Genomic DNA, 26,813 nt, shown 5'->3' on the forward strand with positions numbered 1-26,813 from the left:
TGACCATCACGTAATATCAATTTGCACCTTAAATTTGACCCCCAAAAAAAAACCTACACCTTAAATAAATTTCTTATGTGATGATCGACGCGCAAAATACAGCCATTTATAATTACATATATTATAAAAGTTATAAATATGATTATTCAAAAATATTAGTAGGAAAAAAAGGCTAAAAATTGAAATTAACGGCAACTAATTAACTATTGGGGTGTACGTATATTATTGGCAGGTGGTGATGGACAATGGGAATGTGGAGGTGACACTCAACAATCCTCAGGGGGACGTCATTGGCATCAGACACGGCGGAATCGACAATTTACTCGAATTCCATCACAAAGAGAGCAACCGAGGGTTTGTGTCTCCATAAAATTTTCCTTTTTTTTTTAAAACATAATTTTGCTTTTAATAATAATATATTTTATGGTAATAATAATAATAATAGTGATTAATAAAATATTTTTTATATTTATTAATGTTAACAATAGATAATATATTCAATGTACGTACTAAAATCCATGCACGGTTTCAGGTACTTGGACTTGGTGTGGAATAGGCCAAGAGAAAAAGGCAGATATGACCGGTGATTTTTCTTTTATTCAAAATAATTGAAGTATCTAATTTTCCATTCTAAAACCCTAATCACTCTCATTTATTAACACAATTCTTTTTTTTCTCTCCCTTCTTTTCTTTCTATCACGCATACTAAGATTACCTTCAATGTTGATATCAATATGCAGGGTTGACGGAACGAAATTTGAGATCATAACCCAAACAGAAGACACCGTGGAGATATCGTTCGTCCGAACATGGGAGAACTCAACCTATTCTTATGTGTCGCCGCTTATCATTGACAGGAGGTGTGATTTATCGGTTCAAATATAGAAAACACGTCATTCGAGTGAAAAAAAAAATGATAATGAGTTTTGATTCTACGCTTCATAAGTTACTCATTTTGGTTTTCGAATTGTTCTGCATAACATACTGTGATTAACTCGACTCTAACTTTGACGTTCTATGCAGATACATAATGCGCCGGAATGTTTCCGGATTCTATGCGTATGCCATACTTGAGCATCCAGAAGGTTGGCCTGCGTTTGAGATGGGCCAGGCTAGGGTTGTCTACAAACTCAATGGACAAAAGTATGAGATTTAATCTTAATTTCTTTGTGAATTCAAAATCATTAATTTTGGGCTTATTTTTAAAATTTGATCGTATACTAATCATTTGTTATTCTTTAATTTTTGTGTACTCCGTACAGGTTTCACTTCATGGCTATGTCCGATGACAGGCAGAGAGTTATGCCAACGGAACAAGACAGGAGCCGGGGCGAGACCCTTGCTTATAAAGAAGCTGTTCTGATTACCCATCCATCGAATCCAGAGCTTCAAGGAGAGGTATCGAATAAGAGCTCAAGAGCTTTGCATAAGAATCATCTATAATATCCTTTGTAGTAATTGATAAGATTTATCGATCATTAACGCCCAATCGTTTTGACGATTGAGTTTCACGCATTCTATTAATATTATTTCCGAACATTTGTTCAGGTGGATGACAAGTACCAGTACTCTGGGGAGACTGATGAGACTAAGGTGCGCGGGTGGATAAGCGATGACCCGAAGATTGGCTTTTGGATGATCACACCAAGCGATGAGTTCCATGCAGCTGGCCCGCTGAAGCAAGAGCTCACCAACCACGTCGGCCCCGTCCTTCTCAATGTAAGTTCTTCACCTGCTGACAAAAGACCCTTTGAAATCGAACTCGGACATTTGTCATAGATACAAGTAATAAATCAGCAACTCGATCGACTAACTACTTTACTATTCGTGTGCACGTGTATAGATGTTCATGAGCAGGCACTTCGCCGGAAGAGACATAAATGCAGCATTCGGGGAAGGGGAAGAGTGGAAGAAGGTGTTTGGACCTTACATGGTCTATATCAACTCAGCTACTTCTGAGCATCCCTCTTCCAGATCACTCTGGGAAGATGCCAAACATCAGGTAATATATACATATAAGTGTGTTGATGCTGTATATGAATGTCTATATAATGATCTCAAAATTTTGCTGATCATATTGATTCTAACTTCTTTGCCTTTTTGCCATTCAGATGAAAATCGAGACCGAGAGTTGGCCATATGACTTTACTCGATCGAAAGATTACCCTCATTCCAGTGAACGGGGCACTGTTTCGGGTCAACTCTTTGTCCGTGACAGGTTTGTGATCACTTCTCCAAGTTAACTTCGATATTTAGTGAATTACGTTCATTGACGTGCAGTTCATGTGCGAAGATATATATAAAGCTATGTTCAAACTGATTAATACTTTCTGATTGTTGTCGTTCAGATACATGAACGAGAATGATATGCCGGGCGCCTCTGCATATGTTGGACTGGCGGCTCCCGGAGAGGTCGGATCATGGCAACAGGAAGGCAAAGTGAGTACTTAATCTTTTCTTTTTATTTTCGTTCATTTTCACGCGTAATTGATTCTGATTGCAACATCGTTTCCCCCCTCAAATGTTCAGGGCTATCAGTTCTGGACTGGGGCCAATGAAGATGGTCACTTCGTGATTAAAAACATCCGAGCCGGTGTTTATAACTTGTACGCTTGGGTGCCGGGATTTATCGGAGACTACAAATACGAAGACAACATCATCGTTACAGAAGGTACGCCAATATAAAAAGCCTCTTGAGTTTCGACTGATCATGTTTTCGAATAAATACAGATTGAGATCTGTCCTTATCATGCTTTTTCAATAGGATCCGAAATAAGATTGGACGGGATTGTCTATGAGCCTCCGAGATACGGACCCACAATTTGGGAAATGGGCATCCCTGACCGCAAGGCTGACGAATTTTACGTGCCGGATCCATCCCCGATGCTGGTGAACAAGCTATTCATCAACTCGAAGCCCGACAGGTTCCGTTTACTTTACATGATCCAGCACTCTTCTAGCACAATCTGATAAAGAATTGGTTTCCTAACTCGAACTTCCCCTATTTCATGGCTTCAGGTTCAGGCAGTACGGTCTGTGGTCAAGGTATTCGGAGATCTATCCAGATGGTGATCCGGTTTATACCATAGGAGCCAGTGACTACACTAAGGACTGGTACTTTGCTCACGTCACGAGGTATACAACAGCTCCCTCGATCAATTTTACTCAGAAGCTCGCAAAGCGAACCTAATTTTGATTATTAGTTCATGGTTCTAAAGTATTATTTTGATTCTTCTACGTATGCAGAGATAATGGAAACTCCACGTTCGTGCCAACTACAAGGACTATAAATTTCGAGCTTCCACGAGTATATCCATGGGCAAGCTATAGATTACAGATTGTGGTGGCTGCATCCCAGGCAGCTCAGATTCAGGTATACTCGTAATTCACATTTCCATAGATTGACATTGTTAATCTGTACAAACTAATAATATCAGCTCGTATAGTTAATAACCGATCTGATAGTTACTAAAGTTGCATAGTTCTAATTACTTCACTCGATCTTTTGCCGGAAGTAGATCGGCTTATCAGATTTCTTTCGGTTATCATGACACCTGCAGTCATGCATGTAACATCCATTCGCTGTATAATCATTCATATGCAATATATATATAAGCTGTAGACTTGAGCTCGAGGACATGAATGTTTATCGATTTCAGGTGCGGTTCAATGACCCCTGGAGGAGGAGGCCCCAGTTTTCGACGAGGACAGCAGGGTGGGACAATGCCATAGCGAGACACGGGATCCACGGGCTGTACCACTTGTACAGCTTCGAAGTTCCATGGTATTATCTCCGCCTGGGAACCAACACCCTCTCTCTCACTCAGCCCCGCGCCTGGGGTGCTTTCACGGGGTTGATGTACGACTACATTCGCTTTGAAGGCCCTCCCCGATGATTTTCAAATGAAGGAAGCTGCTTTGGAGAACTCTGATTATACAAACTTTTTGACAATTTTTTCGAGATATAAGAAAGACCATGAGCCTATAAAAGAGGCACATGTAAGTCTCGCTGATGAGAACAACCTGACAACTTCTTGGTTTCGAGTGAAGATATAGCTATGTATACGATTTCTTTCAAATATATTTTTGAGGATGATGAGGGAGCCATGTATCATTATGTCTTGACTTCTCCCATTACTAATTGAATTTGAATTGAAAGTTCGCTGTCAAATATCAGTATTTCTCTTTAGCGTATTGCTCTCTGTCGTTCTTCTTCAGTATAATTTGATTGGCAAGTCGCATGTATAAAAAGCATGGCCTAAGACAAATATAACCAAAAAAATTAAAGAAGTAAGACAAGAAAATTTTGGTGTATTTAGTTTTAGAGTTGAGTTTTGATTTTAATTAGATTAGTAATGATTGTGCTGTTAAATTATGAAGAAAATATGAAAAAATAATGAATAGTTAAGAAAAAGTTATGATTGTATAATGATTGTGCCGTTGAATTATTAAAAAAGTAATGAATAATTTAGAGAATTTAGTATTAAAAATTAAATTGAATATAATATAATTGTATGTGAGTTTAAATATGGGGCTTACCTTTTTTAATTAAAAGAGTTAATTTTTGTTGTGCAGTGAGTAGAGTTAATATTAGAGTTAAAATTTTAAAATCAGATTGCAAAATCAAATGGGCGTTGTCTAGTTTAAGAAAAATAAAAGGCCAAAACAAGGAAAGAAGATTTTCATCGAAGACTCCACATTCCAAGACTCACACTCGCTTCACAAAGGTGAATGGTTCCTTCTATATGCAACTTCTAATTCCCAGTTAGCTTAGTAGGTTTCGATTGAAACCGAATGTTCCAAGTCTCCCAAAATCAGGACGTGTTCACCGATCAGCAAAACCCTCTTCCCGCTTTCGTCTGTGACACTTAGATGGTTACAAGGATCTACTAGTATGCTCGTCTCAGTATGCTGGAATGGAACAGTATGCACACGGTCAAACCCGATCAACTGCTTCTTGGGGAAACCGCCGGTCGATCTCGGTGCCCGGGAGAACAGCATCACAACGTGGGCACCACCCGCATCACCAGCGTTCATCACGGAGATCTGCACCGGGAATCTCGTAACATACTCAATCGCGAAGGCAGAGGCCAGCATCGGGTCTTCCCCTGGCGTCTCCTGGCCCCTCCCCCATCTCGGGTCTCGGAATATGTTAATGTTCGGTTCCCAAAATGTTAGCCCTGCTTGCCCATGATTGTCATTGCCCTGTTGACGTCATACAAAAGCGGCCATATGAATGGTAGACACTCGATAAACTGGAAAAAAATGGAAGCTTCCGTGTCAATTGAATTGATCAGCCAAGGATTGCGACAAACTCATAACCTCGCCGACCTCTCCGCAATTTTGCTAAAATGGAGGGGCTGATCATGCAACATAGCGGGAAAAACTCACTCTTAAGGGTAATGGTAGGTAAGTTCTGGTTACCTGGCCTCGACGGCGATGGCGGAGCCGACGGAAGACCAGAGGGAGCGGTTGAAGGCGGCTGCCATGAGGATGACCTGGGAGAAGCTGGTGGCAGAGGGGATGGAGCCATTGAAGGAGACGCCGGGGCCGTTGGTGGCGATCCCATGGAGGGACTCGGACCACCACTCGTAGGCGGGGATGCCGAGCCGGGGAACGGCGGAGGCGTTGTCGCTGAGGAGGGAGATCTTTTCGTGGAGGCGCAGCAGATGGACGAGAGAGCGGGCCCGGGAGGTGATGGGAAGGGAAGTGTTGCAGAAGGGGAAGGAGGAGTAGCGGGGCCCGGAGCAAGGGAACTTCGGGGAAGATGCGGCAATGGAAATGGAGGGCTCGAAGGTAGAAATGAAGATGATGTTGAAGAAGAAGATGGTGAGATGAGTTGACTCGGTGGACATCTTCTTCTTCTTCTTTGTGTGAAGGGAGGGAGCTGAGAGGAATTTTCAGTTTTGTTGTGCAAAATGTGGAAATTATCAATCATTTCAAATTGATTGCAAGTTTTTAATATATATACACACATATATATTGGAGTCACTTGTTATCGGATTTAATCGGTTATTTGTTATATATATAATAATCATATAAAATTCTTTTTCTCGATAAAAGATATATGAATGTGAATATCAATACATACATATTTCGCAAAGGATTACTAATACGGGTCGTGATTTCATGGCTCTAAAAGGATCTAGTTTTTTTTCTTTTCCTAGATTAAAAGAAATCTAGTTAGAAGTTAAGGCTTTGTTTAAGATTTCAACTATAAATAATTATATTTATTTTAAATTATAATGATTATATTGTTTAATTATAAAAAAATAATGAATAGTTAAAAGAAAATAATGATTATATTATTGAATTGTGAAAAAGTAATGAATAGATAAGAGAATTTAGTATTAAAAATTAAATTGAATTATTAAAAAAATTGAAAAAATAAAGTAATAATTATATTATTGAATTAAAGATAAATAAAGTTAAGTGAAGTAGAATTAAAAAAAAAATTCTCAACCAAACATAACCTATGTTATGGAGATCAAGAAATTTTTCTATTTAAGATTGGGGGTAGATTTGGACATAGACGGCTTTGGACATTTGGGCAGTTTGTTGCTTCTTGTCTTGGATGAAGAAACAAATTTGGACTTATATTTTGTTAATATAAATATACAATAAACATTTATTTTACCCGCGAATAATAATTATGGAATTAAACATTTTCAGAAAATTACAAAAAGCTACCCAATATTTTTCTGAAATGCAAGAAAGACACTTCCCAATCACTCCAACCAGCCAAACCAACCACCATGGCGCTTGGCGAGGTCATTTGGATGGGGCAATTAATTTCGCCGGGACTTCACCATGTTCGGGATGGTCGGGGCGGGCGGGACCTCCCAACCCCATCATTTAACAAATCTCCGCAATGTCATTGTGTGCTCTTTGCCTTTGTTTCCATCTTCGTCTCTAATGGACAGCACAAAAGACCTCAAACGAGCCTATGCCTACACCAGATGGCACGATACATGCCCACATTGATCCAACGCGTGAACACATGGTTCGTGTCCTTTACCATAGAGCTTCCCCTTCAGGCACTCATACTTTTATCAATTAATGAGTTAATAACCGAAGATCATGTCGTAGACCTTTGTTCCGGGACCTATGCAGCGCTCGTTCTAGTTTTCCCCTAGGCAAAAACCGAAATTTGCCCCCAAGTTAACCCATTGTATTAACCATTACGAGAAAGGAGCTAGTCCAGTGAACATCCCGAAACAGAGCTTCTTAGCAAAACGCTATATCGCTTCAACTCACCTCAGAGGCTTTCGAGTTGATCATAAGTCACATGCATATGGCGAACCAATCTAGTGTTTTATGGATTATATATAAGCTGTCACTTGTCGTGCCATATCAGCCATGAATTTTCTTAACATGTATACCGGCAAGTCCATTTAAATTAACTTTTTCTCGAATGAAACATAGGAAAAAAACCTCGGCCCATTAGGTTTTGCAATCAAGATTTTAATTCTAACTTTAACTTTACTCACTACAGAACAAAAACCAACAACACAATTATTACTTTTCCATTTTTCTTCAATTTTTTTTAACAATTCAATTCAATTTTTAATACTAAATTATCCCGACAATCCATTACTTTTTTCACAATTCAACAACACAATCATTACTTTCTCTCAACTATTCGTTACTTTTTCACATTTTTCTCATAATTTAACAATATAATCATTACAACCCAATTAAAATCAAAACTCAACTATTAACTCTAAAATCAAACGCACCTAGCACGCTAAGAACTTACAGTTACAGACCTATTTGATCCTAGTAATTCCTTACAAATCACACTGCTAATCAAATCAATCGAACTTTTAGTTTTACATGTCATGATACAGTTGATAAGGTTATTGCAGAAGTGGCTTTCTGCATTTCGACAATCTTCTTCTCTTCTCGTGGAGGCTCAGAGGGGCATGGCAGCCCGACAAACTTTGGTACCTGATCCCCTGGCATTAGCACCGGCAAGCTCTCCCGGTGCCTGAACTTCGAACCCTGGAACCAAAGACATATTTAATTAGGCACGGCGATGACTATATTAATAACATTCATCTATAATCAGAGGCTAGCTCAAACGAAGAATTTGCTCGGCAGTCTATGTGAAAAATAATCACACAGTCCACCGGTTTGAACTTTTACACGGGTTTCGCTAGCTATTAGGAGAAGTTCTCTTCTCATGGCCGGAAGTAAATATACCTCTCCCATTGCTTCGGGTTTCAAGGGTGGTTGTTCGATGTCGGGTTCGGGGCTAGATTGGTGGTGTGATTGGAATCTATCCCGGTAGTAGCAACAGGCAACCGCAATGCTCGAGCTAAATATGATTACAAGGAGGACGGCTACGCCGATAGAGAAGCCCATGGATGTTCCCGGCAGGTGAACATCGGTTCTCGAAAGACCCGGATCCTCCATCATTTGAGCTATCCCTTGGCTCATTTGGGCCGTCCGTTCCTCTTTAGGATAGAAATGTAAGAAAGTAGTGAAAGCTAGCTAAGTTGGGAGATGAGCTAGAATTAGAAGAAGTGCAAAGGAAGAAGGGCTTTATATATTCACTGCTAATTTAAATATTGTAGGGAATATAAGGTTGTATACTCTTCGAGAATGAAAGGTGGTCGAGTGCTAATTTAAATAACGTGATCATATGCATTGGTTCAAGCCGTTCGGCACTTATTTATCATAAGTAGTATCTCAACTTTATTCCTTAATAGAAGTCAATCAGGCTCAAACTAAATTAGTTGGAACCAATTAGACTTCCAAATATCAGGGTAAACCGAAAAAAAGAGTAGTCAGGTGCTAGTCTTCGTTTCGTGATGGGCAAGGATTCCACGGCTGCTCTGGTTTTGCTCGTGAACAAAGAAAATTTGGATAATATATATTAAAGAATGGCTACCCTGAGGACCAAAGGCAAAGTTGAAAACGACCCGCTCGATATGGTACATAGATTTATAAAATTCATTACTTTGTTTCTTAAACTTTACGTTTTAGTACTTTCATAATTAAATACCAGCAGTCGATCATCAGAATCTTTCATACGCTATAGCTTTAATCGGGATACCATATAACCAACCCGAAGGAATTATGGGAACTTATCGTTAGAGGACATTCGATATTATTTAGTCAGAAGGGACACTGTGTTAGATATTATTTAATTTGACTCTTTACCTAATATATGGCTAAATATTCCTCTAGGATTTCTCTAGACGTTTTTGGGGGGATCAAGAATATATAGTTACATATTCAATATTAAACATACCTATCAGGGATATTACTAAGGCTATTTTTTAGAACTTGGCAAGAGGTTCGGGTTATAAAACGATCTAGCAACTGTACGAGAATATATCGGCTTTTAACTCTATCCTATCACAATTGGGATTATTGCAACCTCGTATAAATTCCTACGCATGATTAAGGTCCGTGATTTATCTAGATCGCAAAGTTGAATCCAGCATGGACCTTTTGCCAGTGGCATATTTTTTTTTGGCTCAGGGCAATTCATGCATATACGTATATCTATGTGTAAGTATGAGTGCCTACATATTTGAATTTGACCCGAATCATATATATGTCCAACCAAAGACCGTATAGGAGCCTTGCCCGCTGCCTGATTACCCGGGAAACTATGAAGCCACCCGATGACTGATGCGATGCGGCATTGATAGCTTCGTCGGGCATATCGAAGATGGCCTCATGGCACAAATCGTCAATGTGATCAACAATTAGAATTATGGTGAATTTCAGCCCGAAGATCGGGTTCTTAGCCAATCTTGAACAATGAATACAAGAGGATGCGCTCGCTACTGTCGAATGTGCAGCCACCTTGCGTATTTGGACTAATTAGGTGACATGTTTGGAGAAGAAGGCATGGCACCAACATCCTCAGTGGACACAGGTTACTAGTATTGCCTAAAATCTTAAAAGAATGCCATAAGCTTTTAAATGGTTGATGATTCACGACAACAAATGTACTGACAATCAAACCGGAGCTACGAGAAATTTTTTGGTTGTTATAGACATACCTCGTGCGTGGCTTTGGGTTTGAGGTCGAGCTCGGAGGCGTTAAGGGCAGATAGGCAGAGCAGACGGAGGTTTTTCCCAAAGTAGCAACAGTTGATGGACGTGCTCAAGCCGATTATGAATAGGAGGAGGGAGACAATGCCAAGGATGAAGCCCGTGGACCACCGTGACTCGCCGGCATTGCGCGGCATAGGAACCGGATCCCTCATCTCTATGTAGTTCATTGAGTTTTTCCTTCTGGTGTGACGAGAGTGAGGAGAGTCGAAAGACAGCCAGAACTGGCGACGTGAAGCCTAACCGGAAATTTAAATGGGAGGACTTGTGGTTGATAAATTAGTGAAGCAAGTCCCAATCAAGTCCTTGATTTTTGCCCATCTAATCAATTTCGTCCTCAACATTTTGTTGGGTCCAGTTTGATCGTTCGTTAATATGTCTGTCTCATTTCTTCCATTAGAATGAGATTTGATGTCATAGACCTGTCGAAAACCAAAAGCATAAACTTTCTATTCAGTTGAAATTAGCCCTAAAATTAGGTGCATTCAACACTACAAGCTCGATCAAGGGATACTTCCAGGGCCTCTCAGTTGAGCTCTTGCAGCATCCCCCGAGGCTTGTGTTGCCTTACCTGACTGATAGCTTTTCTTCAAGAGGGATTACGAGGAACTAAATGAAAGACTCGTGCATACGCATGGACTAGAATCGTCGGATAATATTAAAAAAAAACTAACGACCACTATTAGAATGGATATATAGGTAAGAAAATTTCGTTCATGACTAAAATTTGTAATAAGTTGTTTGTAAAAGTGAAAGAAGCCTTCTTTCTAATCGTATGATTTTGTAGAGTGATCCAATGAACGAACATTATTCATATCTCTATAATTGAGAGAACTAAGATACCCCAAACCTACGACGGAATTCTTCCCATAATCGTGAAAATTTTCTCCCACTTTAGAGTTAAAATTACAGTGAGATCCCGATAAGGAAGAATTTCACTCTAAGAAGCAAGTGGCTCCACCTTTTAAGAAGCATCTCATTTAAAATGTGAATAACCATTCTTTGGGAATTAATGTGACAAATTAGTAAATTGATTATAAATTCATCTTTTCATCACCCAATGACGGTCATTTCGGTTTTGAAAAGCGAGGTGGCATCACAATATTACACCACCTGCTACATTGATGTTGGCGTCAAACGAAGGTCTCGAGAGAAGAACCCTTCGTTTTATTTGGCACTTCTCGACGCGTCGTCCTGGTTTTTAATATTATATAGAGATATGTAGATTGGGATAAGTAGGAAAGGGTGGGGGATTGAATATCAGATTTGGGTATTAGCTGTTTCAAATCTTTCCAAACCCCTTATTTTTCCAATTCTAGCAATTTGGAGAAATTGAGAAAAATTGGACAAAAAAAAGTCCATAATACCACCCATTATTCCTATTATTTAGCTTATCCAAATAAAATGTGGGGTTTAGAGGGTTATCCTATTTCACTCCCCACCCCTCTCCTTCCAATCCTCCCGAACCCCACCCCACCCCTCCATCCTTTTCTATCCAAACAAAGCTTCCAAAAGGTGATGATGATCGTGGTGGGAAACGACTGCAATGGCGACAATCGCAACTCTAACTAAGCTTAAACTGAATTTTTCCTTATATTTTTCATCTTTAATTTTTGTTTAAAGAGTAGCGGCTAATTAACATTACTAAAATAGAAATATGTCTGCTGACAAACCAATTAGTTCCTATGGAAGACAAAATCGACTTATTCGTGAAAGGCTGGGGATTAAATTCACGTAATATTAAAGGTTGGGGATAAAATGGACTAAATAGCCGAAGGTCAAGGGCCAAATTAAGACTTAACACCTAAAATAATTTTCACATTCAGGTGGCAACGACCATTTTTTATTCTTTTGGATAAATGAAGGGAATTTTTTTTAGTGAAAAGGATATATTTTATCAACCAGCACACATAATATACATTAATTGATCACATGATACCGTTGATGCCTAACTCAATCACGACGTTAGAGTCTATCCCGGTCATGACACTTTCGTTTCGCTGTCCGGATGAAGGAATGTTCGGATAAATGAAGGGATGCTCGGATGAATGAAATATACCTCATATATATGTACTTAACCATATATAAATATGGTTAACCATACTTATGAATGAAATATAAACATATAAATATGAATGAAATATACCTCATAAATATGGTTAACCATATATGCTCGGATAAAGAGTTGACACGTATATAAATATCTCCATATCAATATCAATTATAGGAGTTGTTGAAAATACGCGGATTAGATGTGTCTGAAGGTTACGCGTGTCATGCCCGATTGACGTATGTGGGCCCAGACTCTTCAATAATGCTTGACAAGTTGACGCAATGCTTTAATTTAAGGAATTGGATATAATGTAATTGGAAGAGAAAGTGGAAACTGGAAAGTCAGAAAACATAGATGATGGAAATGTTGTTGTCGACCATTTATCAAACGGTCGTAGCCTTTCTTTTTATGTATTGAGACAGCTTCTTTTTTTTATTATAAATGTTATCCATAGATTTAATATAATAAAATAAAAATATTAATCTATATCTATATAATATATAAACTTGAATATAGTGTAATAAATAATGGTATAATTATAAATATATATTATATATAATTTAAGTTGAATAGAATTAAATTAATAAATGCATATTAAAAAATTATAAATATTTTAATTTATATACATAAATATATTTAAATGTATTATTATAATTTTTATGTATTCCCAAAACTCATGCTAAATATTATAATATAATATTATCATCAAAACTTATGTTTACGAATTTCTTACCTAATTAGAAAAATGAAAATTTTGAAAAAAGTTACATTACTACTTTCATTACTCAATATAGTAGTAATTTATGAATCAATCATAATTTCTTAAAATATTTGGATATAATTATTAGATATTATATACTATAGACAAAAGAATATTGTTTATAAAATTTTGAAGATTTAACTAAAAATAGTAAAGTTTGAATTAGATAAACTCAATTATATTTATAGTAAAAGTCCCGTGCGACCTACGGGCAAAAAGACATAGTAGCTAATAAAGGAGCACGAGTAACCTCACCTCAAGTATCGAATATAGAATATCTTAGTTGCTAGGCGATAGCGCGTGTAATAATGTTAGATACTCCCTGTTTTTAATGAAACGACTCATTTTGATAAATAACTTGACGGACCATTTTAATGCAAGCGACCAACTATATAAAATAGGGCACCCCTCAACTGTGCTTTCAAGTCTGCCATACCGAGCCTATGTCCAATCATATTAGAGTGCTACATCTGGAGCAAATCATGAGATCCTAGATCGAGTTGCGAGTCGTCGGAAGGATTTGGGTCTGATGATTGCACGAGTTATAAATTGGCCGCAAAGAGTACATATGTGTGGACAGGGGTGTGGTTGTAGCTTTTCAAAGCAAATGTACACCAGTAGCTAGTGTTGTGTTTGGTTTTGGAGTTGGATTTTGATTTTAATTGGTTGATTTTGATTTTAATTAGTTTGTAATGACTATGTTATTAAATTATGAGAAAAAGTGTGAAAAATAATGAATAATTGGGAAAAAGTAATGATTGTATTGTTAAATTTTAGAAAAAGTAATAAATAGTTGAGAGAAAGTAATGATTAGTTAAAAGAAAATAATAATTATGTTGTTGAATTAAAAATAAGTTGAATGGAGTTAAAATTAAAGTTCAAATTTATTTCACAAACCAAACAAGCTACAAGAATCTGGCTAGCTAGCCAAACCTGCATGCCGATTATTGCCCCTCCGACCTTATATTCACATTACATTTGAGAAAATGCATCTAGACCATGCAATGGACATAACTCCGAGAGTATGGATGCAATTCCCAATGAGCTATAAATTTCATGACAAGATGATTTTATTGATTATTTTCCACCATATCACTGTGAACATGATTTATATTAAATTTTCTCTATCGCTGTGATATTCGAGTAATCAAAATTGGATAATGTATGCCATGGCATTAATATCTTATTCCATTAGAGCATGACTTGATCTAATCATATTGGAATTATTATTCATGTATGGACAGTATCAGTCAGTTTCATGATGAGTGTGGCTTCCTGGCTACGGCAGCAGCAGCGTTTCCTTCGTACATGCGAATAAAGAGAAGCAACTAAACTTTGATGTGAAAGAAGGCAAGTCCCTTTCCCTTAATTTTCACTCGGTGCACGGGATAGTGCTTACCTCTTATTTCGCTTTATTTATTAACTCTATTATCCTCTATTATAATAATATTATTATTAAAAAAAACACGGTACCAATGTAGTATAGTTCGAGTGGTTCGACACTTGTTTCCCTTAAGTATGATCTCGAGTTTAAATCTTGTAAATAGAGATAATCCACACTATGACTGGGAGAGCTTTACCCATTCGTGGGTCAACCCGGCTTGAATTGAATTAGTGGGGATCCAACGAGCTTCCGGATACCATGATACATACCAAAATATATATATATAGCTAAGTCATACTAGTTCATGGCTGGGCTTGGTCAACGATTCCAAGCCTGCACTTGTGGGCCCGGGCTAGCTCCGATGCAGACAGTAGAATTGGCCGGGCTGGCCCGGGCACAGGCCTGACAAAGCCACCACAAACAACCTTTCTATAAAAGCACGAAAAAGAAAAAAAAAAATCGATCCATTTCATGATATTTCCATGAACGTGGCAGTGGCTGTATGAGATTTTGCTAAGAGTGGGAGAAATGGATTGAAGTTACATAAGTATGGGCCCAGCCCAGTTGATCCAGAAACATATGGGCCTAGCCCATTTGATGGCTAACTGGAATGGACACCAACCAGACTGAGGCCCAATTGCATCCCCACTGTAATTTTTCCTTGTGAAGCCTGAAATTTTCTCGCATAATTACCAATTTTTTTGGGGGGCAAATTGCGTTGAAAGGCACGTGGTTTGCTGTTTTTTCCCAAATCTATCACATGCTGTAAAAAAAATTTCATAAAAACATGCTGTTTAGTTTTCGTTTCGAATTTAACACTGGGCGCTCTCTATATTAGTTTTTCAAACAAGAACCCTATATTCTTCCCTTGTTTTCAAATATGCCCATCCTCTCCACCCTCTCCCACAAGGGTATAGGGACATTTTTGAAATATTAAAAATTGAAGAAACTTGTCATACTTTTATATATATTATATATATATATATATATATATATATGTATGTATTAGATTTGCATCCACGCAATATGTGAAGTAACAAAAAAAATATATGATTTGAAACTCGCTCCTATAATTTTACCATCGTATACCTTTATAATTATACATAAATAGGCTATTGCAAAATTAAATAATTGTGATGAAAGTTAATAAAAAGATATCTTGAAGGAAAAGAAAAATAACTTAGGTAGAGGGTGAGAGGAGGTACGGAGAAAAGTAAAACAAAAACCGGGTGGGAGATGGCCATCTTCATTGAGAAAAGGAGAGATGCAAATTTAAAATTTTAATAATTTTGCAATTTTATCTTTATATTTATTACTTAGTTTTACTTTTTTTCAATAGAGTAAACGACAATGAGGAAAATTTTGTAAGATAAGCTAACTATCAAAGGACATCGAGAATTTTCTTAATATAATAGTATAGATAGAGCTAAGAATAGAGGTAAAATTACTTGCAAGCAGCTCATATATAGTGCAAATATGTATATAATATATAGATTTAATAAGACGGATACGAGGTGTGCATGGTCAAATGGTCTTGAAATCTCCGGTTTACATGAATGAATATTCTTCACCTTTTTAAGTTTTTAAATTATATAGTAAGTTTTACTAAAAAATTGATTTATTTTATTAATTTTTACAAGATGATTATGATAAAAATTTGAATTAAACAGAATATTTTTCTAATTTTCTAATAAGACACCGTTAGTTATGTAATTTTTTTAATTGAAAGAATATTTTTTTATAGGTATATATCCACATAACAGAACATATATGAAACTTTTTTAGAAGATTCTATTATATATAAAACAAAATATTTTTTAAGACAAGAAATTAAATATCTAATCACATAAATATTAATAATTAAAGGGATATTTACCTAAAATGGCCCATGGTTTGCCTGTTTTGTCAAATCTATCCTATGTTTTTTTTTGTCAAATCTATCTCATGGTTTACTTTTTGCATCAAAACTATCCCGACGTTATCTTTTCCGTCAACATTTAATGGCCGTGCTGACGTAGCGCCTATGTGGCAAGTGTGGCCCACTATCTCTCTGCGTGCCACGTCAGCACGGCCGTTAGATGTTGACGGAAAAGATAACGTCGGGATAAATTTAATGCAAAAGGTAAACCATTGGATAAATTTGACAAAAAAATCATAGGATAGATTTGACAAAACGAACAAACCATAGGCCATTTTAGGTAAAAACATCATAATTAAATATATAATTACATTACATATTAATATATAATTATATATTCCTTCTGATAATATATGGTTGTATTGTATTGTATAACTTGAAAGTACAAACATGTGTGTTATTGTTATAGGGGAATAATATGAAGAGATGGATTGAACTGAAATCGTCATATACAATCTGGGCAGTGGCTCAGTTGTGAGGCTTTTCTTATTTCTTGAGGAGCTTGGCGATAGAATGGCCTTCGGAGGTATTGACCTGCTTGAAAATGCCGAAATGTGCCAGGAGAAGCCAGACATGGCTCAAAACCTCCCCTCCTGCGCTCAGCCTCTTTGAGTGTTCATAGCCTTCGCAGCTGTGGGCTGCATACAGAAGTGCCTCTACCCAAATATTGTTAATCAACTTCCACCTCGCGGTCTTCTCCAATTTTTTCAACTCCAACACGAGGAGAAAGGCATCAAACAACACTGACTTGCTCTTCCCACCTTTCATGGCGCTCGGCAGGATGGTCTGGTCGAACCCGCAACCTGTAGTCCACATCATGTCAGATCGGTTGTTCGTTTTGAGGATCATACCTACATCGAATGGCATTAACCTTGCACTAAAATTTTGTTCACTTTTTATTTGTTTCTTGAGATAGATGCAAATCCATTCTTTCATGTTATTCCCAAAGTTCTTATAGTTTATGCAGAAATGCTTCTCCACCGTCTCTCAAACCTTCTCGGGCTTAATGACACGTGCCCATGATTTACAACTATTTTGGTTCTTAAGCAACCAAGTAGTTGTATGATCTGATGATATCATTAATAAGGTCATGAAAATCTCTATCAGAATAGCCACACTAAGAAGTGAGAAAGTTATGCTGATAATGCTGATAAAGAAACGTAGCAAATGAACATGATGGATAGAAGTTGAAGGAAAAAACACACACTTTCATTAACTTGTCTGCAAAGTCATATACACACCACAGAAAACTGAAAACATGAAGGATAGTAAAAGTAACTGTCAATACAACTTAAAACCGCCAAATACAAACCGGGAACTAAACAACTGAAATAAAACACATAAAACTAGTATGTCTTCTGCATAATCCTTGACTGTCTTCCAGCAAAACAACTCAAAGTTTGATGTCTGCCTTCTGCTGGACAACCTTCAACTTTGATCCATCTCCAACATTCTCCTTCTTGGATCAAAAGCTGCCACAACCTTCAAAGTTGTAGTCTTTTATGTTATCCAAATGCGAAGACTATATCGTAGGCACGTTCTTGTCAAAGTACTGTTCTTGTATAATTATTTTCTTGATATAATAGTATAGATAGAGGTAAGGATAGAGGTAAAATGACTTGCAAACAGCTCATATATAGTGCAAATATGTGTGTATACATATATATATAGAATTAATAAAACGGATACGAGGTATGCCTAACCAAATAGTCTTGGAATCTCCAGGTTATATGAATGAATTTTTTCACCTTTTTAAGGTTTTAAATTTGTACAATAAGTTTCACTAAAAAATGATTTATTTTAATAATTTTTTAAAAGATAATGATGATAAAAATCAGAATTAAACAAAATATTGTTCTAATTTTCTAATAAGACATTGTTAGTTAGGTAATTTTTTAAATTGAATGAATATTTTTATATAGGATATATATCCACATAACATAACATATATGAAACTTTTTTTGGAAGATTTTATTATACATAAAACAAATATTTTTTAAGATAAGAAATTAACTATCTACTCACATAAATATTAATAATTAAATATATAATTATATATTTCTTTTGATAATATATGGTTGTATCATATTGTATAACTTGAAAGTACAAACATGTGTATTATTGCTATTGGGGAATAATATGAAGAGATGGATAGGAATGAAATCATCATATACAAGCTGGGTTGTGGATTAGTTGTGAGGCTTTTCTTATTTCTTGAGGAGCTTGGCAATGGCATGGCCTTCGGAGGTATTGAGCTGCTTGGAAATGCCAAAATGTGCCAGGAGAAGCCAGACATGGCTCAAAAGCTCCCCTCCTTCGCTCAGCCTCTTTGAGTGTTCATAGGCTTCGCAGCTGTAGGCTGCATACAGAAGTGCCTCTGCCCAAACCTTGTTAATTAACTTCCACCTTGCGGTCTTCTCCAATTCTTTCAACTCCGACACGAGGAGACAGGCATCAAACAGCACTGACTGGCTCTTCCCACCTTTGATCGCGCTCGGCGGGATTGTGGTCTCCACTCCCAACAACCAGTTAGCAGCCTGGCAGACATCATTTGACGTTGGGGATTTATGTGACCGCTTGCACACAGGGCACTCCAGGACCCTGCTCCTCCACTTCATTCCTAATTGATTGGCAATCTGATGAGCCCAATTTGGATCCTTCTGTCCCATTTTCGACCTTTGCTCCTCGAAGTATTGCTCAGCCTCAAGTGAGGTATCAGCATATCGAAGCAAGCCTATCCCAGCAGGCAACATGGAAGGGTACATGACGAGGAGATAAAGCAAGTACCTAGAGACCTTCTTGCTCATCTTGTAGTTTGTCACAAGGTTGACCTGATGCTTGTCCTTTTTAGCTCGGTCAGAGAAGTAGAAGACCTCGGTTGCAATGTGCCAGATGAGGATGGTCTGGTCGAACCCATCGCCTGTAGTCCACATCATCTCATGTCGGCTGCTCTTTTTGAGGATCATACCTACATCGAATGGCACTGGCATTGCACTAATATTTTGATCGTGTGTTATTTTATTCTTGAGATAGGTGCAAATCCATTCTTTCATGTTATTCCCAAAGATCTTATAGTTTATGCAGAAATGCTTCTCCACCGTCTCTCCAACTTTCTTGAGCTTAATGACACGGAACAATGATTTTCTCCTGCGAGAGAAGTCCAGAAGGCTAAACTGTGCCACTTTTCCTGACCACCTGGGCTGTCTACACAGCGGAATGCGAAAGAAACGAATAGCCCGACCTTTACAACTATTTTGGTTCTTAAGCAACCAAGTAGTTGTATCATCTGATGAAATCATTAACAAGGTCATGAAAATCTCTGATAGAATAGCCACTCCAAGAAGTGAGAAAGTTATGCAGATGTCGACTCTGATGTACTTCTTCCACTCCGCCACGGAGAAGAAGACAAGTACAGCACAGGTCAAAGATAGAGTAACAACTCGACGAACAATGCCCCAAATGTTGTAGAGAATTTTCGCCTTTGTGTAAAGTCGACCATACATGAAACTGAGCTCAATGGCGACGAGCTCGAAAGCATCCTCAGAGTACATTTCCATGAACAAGGATTTGCAGTTGCCAAGAACTTGTATGTTCAGGATTAAATCGACAAAGAGGAGCTCGAAAATCTGGAACAAGTTGTATGCTAGGAGTGGCAGGCTCTCTGGATCTCTCTTGACAGCGAGATCTTCCTGCCGGATAATCTCGACAACCCGATCAACCGTCACGTGGTACCCCTCATCTTTCTTCAGGCTATATTTCTCCACTATCCTGGGGTATATGGGACCCGATTCTAAGGGAGAGAGCATGGAGTCTCGTAGTCGATTCTTGCTTGCTAAGTACAGGGACAGGGTCCGCTCCCCGTAATTAGTGAATCCAACCGCTATCATGATTGCAGCCAGGACTGCGAGAGGGGAGCCTGTCAAGGCCAGGAAGTAGATGTAGCATGTCAGCCCGGTCTTCGCAACCAGGGTTGCAAAGTATCGGGGCCAAAGTTCGTTGTCTTCTAAAGAATAGGCAGTGATCGTATCGATTCCACCCAAGTGGAGCAGGAGGAACGGGGCCCAGAAGGCAGTGAGCTGGACGTCTGGGCTGATGTTCCCCGTCTTCTCCTTGATATCCAATAGGCGGTTTGAGAGAATGCCGAGGGCAAGGACCGCAGCCCAGTCAGCGGTTAAGTATGTCGCCCAGACTACTGCTTTGAGAAACCAGTGACCTAAGGACTTCCTTCGGCTGGCTTGGGTGACAAGAATTACTTGTAGGAATGCGCTGAAAAGTACGATTAACCGTAGCTCCCAGTCTTTCCACCAATTCCTCATCTCCGGTGTAAACAGCTCCATCACTGGCCCAAAGTTATAACAAACTTTATCTAGTAAGGGCTTAAAATAGAAAGAGGCTTCATGGAAGTTTGGTCATTTCTAGCCAGATTTCCAACAAATCACCGTTTGACATTATTTAATAGTTGTTTAAGCTTTGGGATTAGGAGATTCGATTGAGAATAACTTACAAAAGATAATCAATCAAGACCGAACATCCTAGGTCATGAATTCAAGAAATTGTGACTTTAGTGTATCTAAGTTTAAAGGTTGATTATAAAGTTTACGAGATCATACCGGGAAGTAAAATTCATGCAGAAAACTGCTAAGAACTATTCAATTTTCGGGTTACTCATCGGTCCATGAATACGCTGTATAAACTAATTAGAAAGGTCCCTTCTGTTAGCAAATTCAGTAACTAACTAGTCAAAAGATTCATCCTTCTCCTTTTCAATACTTCACCTAAGAAAAGGAGGGGAGCTCGACCCACCGGGAAAACAGAGAAAAAGGCATAATATGTTATTTGCAGCAATGATAAGACGAGACTTACCTTTTGGTGATGCCGCAGCAGAGGGGCAAACGCTTAAGCTATCTATCTCTCTGGAGGTCGTCTGGAATAACCCTTATGGTTGCCGTTCGATGGAAATGAACTCGTTTGCTGTCAGTGCTTTTATAAAAGACAAAGTGAGCAGAGTAGGGAAGAAGGAGGAGGAGAATGAGTGAGACATGCCACTAGGAATCCATTCTGTACGGTAAACCGTGCGTTAAGTTACGAAGCCTAGAGCTCTATGCACACGTTGGAAAATTGCTTATCTCGATATCAGGCATCGACTGAGGATTTGGAATTTTTGGGAGGAGAGACCATTATCCTTGGAGGAGCAAATAGCATGTCCTAAACTAGTTATTAGGGGGCTGAAGATCAAACGTTTCCTCAAATTACTAACTATAAGTTTACTATGGAAGATCAAAAGTAGCAATCGGAATTGTATTTCCCTGCTTTTATCCGTTCAACCGTTCAGGACTGTCTCGCATCTGAGTCCTCGGGGCCCCCCCTTTAATTTTTTCCAAGTACATCAAATTCCGGCGTTTGTAGGTCATCTCTAACGGCTAAATAACACATAGTGCTGTTCTTCTGTTTTATGATCTTAATTATTAGGCTTTTAAATTAGTCAATAAGTGATTATCCAGGATCACATATTCACTACGTAGTCGATAAGGAATCAAGCGAATCAACCGATTGAAATTAATAAAAATATCCGTGGGAAATGATCTATACCTTAGTTCATAACGAAAGGAAGCCTTAAAATTGGAAATGTGGAACTTGGGACCCAAGTGATGCTCAGATGCTGGAAGTGCTTCTCCAAAGCTCAATCACTCCACACATTTATTCCAGTACAGGAAAGCATTGCTTCTCTGGCAATTAAGATATATCCCTTCAGTCACCAGGACGGTCCGTTCAACTCATAAAGGGGCACGGGTAAGTCCCGCCGATGAGAACAACCTGACAACTTCTTGGTTTCGAGTGAAGATATAGCTATGTATACGATTTCTTTCAATTATATTTTTGAGGATGATGAGGTAGCCATGAATCATTATGTCTTGACTTCTCCCATTACTAATTGAATTTGAATTGAAAGTTCGCTGTCAAATATCAGTATTTCTCTTTAGCGTATTGCTTTCTGTCGTTCTTCTTCAGTATAATTTTGATTGGCAAATCACACGTATAAAAAGCATGGCCTAAAGACAAAATATAACCAGAAAAATTAAAGAAGACAAGAAAATTGAAAGTTTTGCCTAGTTTAAGAAAAATAAAAAGCCAAAAAAAGGAAAGAAGATTTTCATCAAAGACTCCACATTCCAACAAACATGCAACAGCACAATATTCTCACACTCGCTTCACAAAGTTGAATGCTTCCTTCTATATGCAACTTCATGTTATAGGTGCATTGATCAGTCTAATTCCCGGTTAGCTTAGTAGGTTTCGATTGAAACCGAATGTTCCAAGTCTCCCAAAATCAGGACGTGTTCACCGATCAGCAAAACCCTCTTCCCGCTCTCGTCTGTGACACTTAGATGGTTACAAGGATCTACTAGTATGCTCGTCTCAGTATGCTGGAATGGAACAGTATGCACACGGTCAAACCCGATCAACTGCTTCTTAGGGAAACCGCCGGTCGATCTCGGTGCCCGGGAGAACAGCATCACAACGTGGGCACCGCCCGCATCACCAGCGTTCATCACGGAGATCTGCACTGGGAATCTCAGTGACTCGCAGTATTCAACCTCATCTGTGTATACATAGTTAATGCCTTGGGTCTCCTCAAGGACCCGGCTCCGGTTGGACAGACCTTTGAAGGACCGTAGTAAGCTCAGCTTCTTTGGGGCAGAGAGGAACTTGTAAGTGAAGCTCGTGTAGCTAAGCCCATGCCCAAACCCATAGATCCGGTCCCCATTGTAGAACCTATACGTTCTTCCAGGATAGCCTCGAGAGAGATCAGCCCGCATGTTCATGTCGCTCATCGGCACACGGGTGAATGACTCGGGATACCAAGTCATGGGAAGTCTTCCGCCTGGAAGGACAACAGATTCCTCAATTTTCGCTCCCATTCTGGAAGAAATATATAGACTTACATACAAGTAATAACCTTCTTTTGATTCGTCCTAGGAGATTCATGACAAGGCAGATAAATGAAATAATTCAGATCCTTCAGCGGAACTAACCTGGATTAAAATCACCAAACAGAACTTCTGCAAAGGCTTTCCCACCAGCTTCCCCAGGATATCCAATCCACAAAATGCTCGAGATCCATGGGTTGTTCTCCGCAAATGTCACATCCAGGGGTCCTCCGCCAGTAAGAACAAGGATGATTCGTTTTTTGCTTACAGAAGCGACCGAAGATACAAGATCCATCTGTTTCCCTGGTAAGAGGAGACTGACCCGATCATGATCTTCCCTTTCTTGGGTCATATCTAGGCCTGCCACTACAATGACGACCTCAGCTTCTTTTGCAGCAAGAACCGCTTCACTGAACCTATCTTTGGAATCACAGGGCACGTCATTGCAACCTGCAAAGAAAGTCGTGTTCTGTACGCACCCTCTCAGTTCCTCAAAAAGGCTTCTTGGATTGCAGGGAATTCCTGTGAAACCAAGGAGACTTTGACGTAAATCTCTAATACAATGCTTTAAGACCAATTACGAAGATAATTTGGATGTGAGGAATAAAAAAGGCTGTGAGGAATGCCATCCAACTGAATCTTGCTTCTGTTTTCTGTCTAACTATAAAATGAAGCACAAAACTCGAAAATCTTTCCTTACAGAAGCTATATGCCATTAAAGCATCATATCAAGCGAAAGAAAAAATTTTGGGAAGCTTACCTGTGTAACCACCTCCAATGTGATCTCTGTCATCTGCCATCGGGCCAATAACAGCTAACGACTTGACATTATTCTTATTCAAAGGCAGGAATTTATCCTTGTTCTTGAGAAGTACAATTCCCTGCTTCGCAGCTTCAAGTGCGAGGGCCCTGTGTTCTTCAGTGCAAACATTTTGTGGTCCCAGTTTCCCAAACTTCCCTTTCCTTGGATCCCCATCAAACAAGCCGAGACGGAGTTGAACTGAGAAGAGATTGTAGAGGGCTCTGTCTATGTCTTTTTCGCTCACCTTCCCTTGTTTAAGCGCAGATCTAGTGTGCCGAAGCAAATAAGTTCCACAGTTAATGTCCGTTCCTGTAAAAGCACGACCGCAAATCAACAGCAAATCGTTACATTTGTGTTTTCACAAGAAGATGAGGGCTTGCCCATCCAAAAAAGAAAGTACAGAAATTTGTGGAAGGCAATCTTCATAGCATCTTGCTTTTCTGATGATTCCAGAAGAGTAGGAAAAAAAAACCAAAAGGTCAGGGATTGTTGGTTCCGGGATACGGAAAATATGGGTTGGACAAATTTTCTACTTTACTCTGTCCTTTTTATGAATCAAGGAAACAAAGGAGAATGTCTTGGAGTGTACTTTTATTCCAGTGAGACCATGAGATGCCCTCAGCAAATTGGCTGAACCTAATCCCCGTTTTGGTGGCTGCTTGGCCCAGCCACTTTGGAGTGCATTTTGTTATAGGTTTTTTAGATAATCAAGCGATTACTGAATTCAAACTAAAATGAGATTCAAAAAAACTGAAAAAAAAAAAGGACCTGCTTTAAGGACATCAGCAACAGCATCTTCAGGCGTCTTCGAGTATTTTTGGTACTCGTAGACCGTGGCAACTGCATCACAGTCAGAGGTGATGTATCTGACCACATAATAACACAGAACAGGATTTAGTATTTACAGTCAACACTCGCGATTAAGATTATTGTGATTGAACCAGATTTTTCAATTCAATGATAGAATATAGAAATATCTTACCCTTCAAACCCCCACTCTGATCTCACTTTCTCGAGCATATCCTGCCGAGCACATGCAGGCACCCCATTGACCCGATTATATGAGCACATCAAGCAGCTCGCTTTCCCTTCCTGTATGCAACTCTGGAAGGGAGGTTGATATGTGTCGACCAAGTCCTGCTCCGTTACCTACTAAACTAAAACCGTATCAGTGAATCTGCAGATAGCCCGTCGTCAATGTCAAGCAACATCACTTCCCAAAAGCTTAAGATGCAAAAAGGTCCAACAACATTGTATTGCATACCAAGAACATTCCCCTAACATAGAGAAAATAACTTCTACTAGGGAACAGGAAAGGACAAAACAAATAAACGGGAATCGGAAGCTGTCAATGATCAAAACCAGAATATGTGCACGCATAATAGATTAACTAACCAATTTATGCTATCGGAAGATGCTCCAACAAGGTACATAAACCATTCCTTTTAACTCAGGAATATTCTTAACTAGAAGAGAGTGATAGAAATATGAAAAAATTGAGCCTTCTTTACCACAGCATCGAAGCTGTATCGGCTAAACTTTTGCCACTTCTCCAAGTCATAAGCCGTGAAATGCTTGCAGCAAGCAGATACCATCAACTCCTCACCATTCCGTCCCTGGAACCCCGTAACATACTCGATCGCGAAGGCAGAGGCCAGCATCGGGTCTTCCCCTGGCGTCTCCTGGCCCCTCCCCCATCTCGGGTCTCGGAATATGTTAATGTTCGGTGCCCAAAATGTTAGCCCTGCTTGCCCATGATTGTACATTGCCCTGTTGATGTCATACAAAAGCGGCCATATGAATGGTAGACACTCGATACACTGGAAAAAATGGAAGCTTCCGTGTCAATTGAATTGATCAGCCAAGGATTGCGACAAACTCATAACCTCGCCGACTTCTCCGCAATTTTGCTAAAATGGAGGGGCTGATCATGCAACTTAGCGGGAAAAACTCACTCTTAAGGGTAATGGTAGGTAAGTTCTGGTTACCTGGCCTCGATGGCGATGGCGGAGCCGACGGAAGACCAGAGGGAGCGGTTGAAGGCGGCTGCCATGAGGATGACCTGGGGGAAGCTGGTGGCGGAGGGGATGGAGCCATTGAAGGAGACGCCGGGGCCGTTGGTGGCGATCCCATGGAGGGACTCGGACCACCACTCGTAGGCGGGGATGCCGAGCCGGGGAACGGCGGAGGCGTTGTCGCTGAGGAGGGAGATCTTTTCGTGGAGGCGCAGCAGATGGACGAGAGAGCGGGCCCGGGAGGTGATGGGAAGGGAGGTGTTGCAGAAGGGGAAGGAGGAGTAGCGGGGCCCGGAGCAAGGGAACTTCGGGGAAGATGCGGCAATGGAAATGGAGGGCTCGAAGGTAGAAATGAAGATGATGCTGAAGAAGAAGATGGTGAGATGAGTTGACTCGGTGGACATCTTCTTCTTCTTCTTCTTCTTTGTGTGAAGAAGGGAGGGAGCTGAGAGGAATTTTCAGTTTTGTTGTGCAAAATGTGGAAATTATCAATCAATTCAAATTGCGACTTTGCAAGTTTTTAATAATATATATATATATATATATTGATTGGAGATTCCATCACGACCGACTGAAGAAAAAAAAAAGATCACCATAGTTTTTTTCAGCTGTTAAATATTAATAGGTATGATCTAAACTATATACATTTCTATATTTTTGTAATACGAAAATTCTCTACCTATATTTTTCTTTTGACATTTTCGACAATAGATATTTAACGATACTCTCGGTCACGTTCAAGAACAAGTTGAAGTCAATTCGAATTTGAGAGTAAACTCAATCATTTAAATAAAGTATTAATTCAATTTATAATTTTCAATACATAACAAAAAAAAAATCAAAATCAAATTAAACATTGGAAAAGAAAATGCTAGCCT

At 39.0% G+C, this 26,813-nt stretch overlaps 5 protein-coding genes across 8 annotated transcripts; 1 reads left to right on the top strand and 4 right to left on the bottom strand.

Moving 5' to 3' along the window:
- The first annotated feature begins 235 nt into the window (after positions 1 to 235).
- On the top strand, positions 236 to 3,896 carry LOC116200348 (rhamnogalacturonate lyase-like). Its single transcript, XM_031531203.1, has 14 exons — positions 236 to 354; positions 533 to 583; positions 741 to 860; positions 1,024 to 1,143; positions 1,263 to 1,398; positions 1,549 to 1,719; positions 1,844 to 2,002; positions 2,112 to 2,218; positions 2,349 to 2,439; positions 2,530 to 2,671; positions 2,765 to 2,924; positions 3,019 to 3,135; positions 3,247 to 3,373; positions 3,660 to 3,896. The coding sequence occupies exons 1-14, from the start codon at positions 239 to 241 to the stop codon at positions 3,894 to 3,896; spliced, it is 1,854 nt and encodes a 617-aa protein (XP_031387063.1). The 5' UTR covers positions 236 to 238.
- Positions 3,897 to 4,717: 821 nt separating this feature from the next.
- Positions 4,718 to 26,436, bottom strand: LOC116199585 (probable beta-D-xylosidase 6). 3 transcript variants are annotated; one of them, XM_031529997.1, is made up of 8 exons: positions 25,909 to 26,434; positions 25,432 to 25,690; positions 24,903 to 25,069; positions 24,689 to 24,786; positions 23,879 to 24,229; positions 23,224 to 23,640; positions 22,719 to 23,072; positions 4,718 to 5,015 (listed from the first exon to the last, which is right to left on the bottom strand). In XM_031529997.1, the coding sequence occupies exons 1-8, from the start codon at positions 26,337 to 26,339 to the stop codon at positions 4,771 to 4,773; spliced, it is 2,322 nt and encodes a 773-aa protein (XP_031385857.1). In that variant the 5' UTR covers positions 26,340 to 26,434; the 3' UTR covers positions 4,718 to 4,770. The 3 variants fall into 3 exon arrangements, with proteins under 3 accessions (XP_031385857.1, XP_031385856.1, XP_031385858.1); XM_031529996.1 differs by lacking the exon at positions 4,718 to 5,015 and having other exon boundaries at positions 22,254 to 23,072; positions 25,909 to 26,432; XM_031529998.1 differs by lacking the exon at positions 4,718 to 5,015 and having other exon boundaries at positions 22,916 to 23,110; positions 25,909 to 26,436.
- On the bottom strand, positions 5,022 to 5,916 carry LOC116199588 (probable beta-D-xylosidase 6). Of its 2 annotated transcripts, none has more exons than XM_031530003.1 (2): positions 5,425 to 5,916; positions 5,022 to 5,255 (listed from the first exon to the last, which is right to left on the bottom strand). In XM_031530003.1, exons 1-2 carry the CDS (start codon positions 5,853 to 5,855, stop codon positions 5,198 to 5,200), a joined length of 489 nt encoding a protein of 162 aa, XP_031385863.1. In that variant the 5' UTR covers positions 5,856 to 5,916; the 3' UTR covers positions 5,022 to 5,197. The 2 variants fall into 2 exon arrangements, with proteins under 2 accessions (XP_031385863.1, XP_031385864.1); XM_031530004.1 differs by having other exon boundaries at positions 5,022 to 5,205; positions 5,425 to 5,914.
- On the bottom strand, positions 7,629 to 10,282 carry LOC116199589 (uncharacterized protein At5g65660-like). Its single transcript, XM_031530005.1, has 2 exons — positions 10,023 to 10,282; positions 7,629 to 8,004 (listed from the first exon to the last, which is right to left on the bottom strand). The coding sequence occupies exons 1-2, from the start codon at positions 10,242 to 10,244 to the stop codon at positions 7,840 to 7,842; spliced, it is 387 nt and encodes a 128-aa protein (XP_031385865.1). The 5' UTR covers positions 10,245 to 10,282; the 3' UTR covers positions 7,629 to 7,839.
- On the bottom strand, positions 18,265 to 21,135 carry LOC116199586. Its single transcript, XM_031529999.1, has 2 exons — positions 21,053 to 21,135; positions 18,265 to 20,528 (listed from the first exon to the last, which is right to left on the bottom strand). Exon 2 carries the CDS (start codon positions 20,524 to 20,526, stop codon positions 18,397 to 18,399), a length of 2,130 nt encoding a protein of 709 aa, XP_031385859.1. The 5' UTR covers positions 20,527 to 20,528; positions 21,053 to 21,135; the 3' UTR covers positions 18,265 to 18,396.
- Positions 26,437 to 26,813: the final 377 nt, after the last annotated feature.

This window comes from Punica granatum, chromosome 3, assembly GCF_007655135.1.
Source record: "Punica granatum isolate Tunisia-2019 chromosome 3, ASM765513v2, whole genome shotgun sequence".
Taxonomy (NCBI): Eukaryota; Viridiplantae; Streptophyta; class Magnoliopsida; order Myrtales; family Lythraceae; genus Punica; species Punica granatum.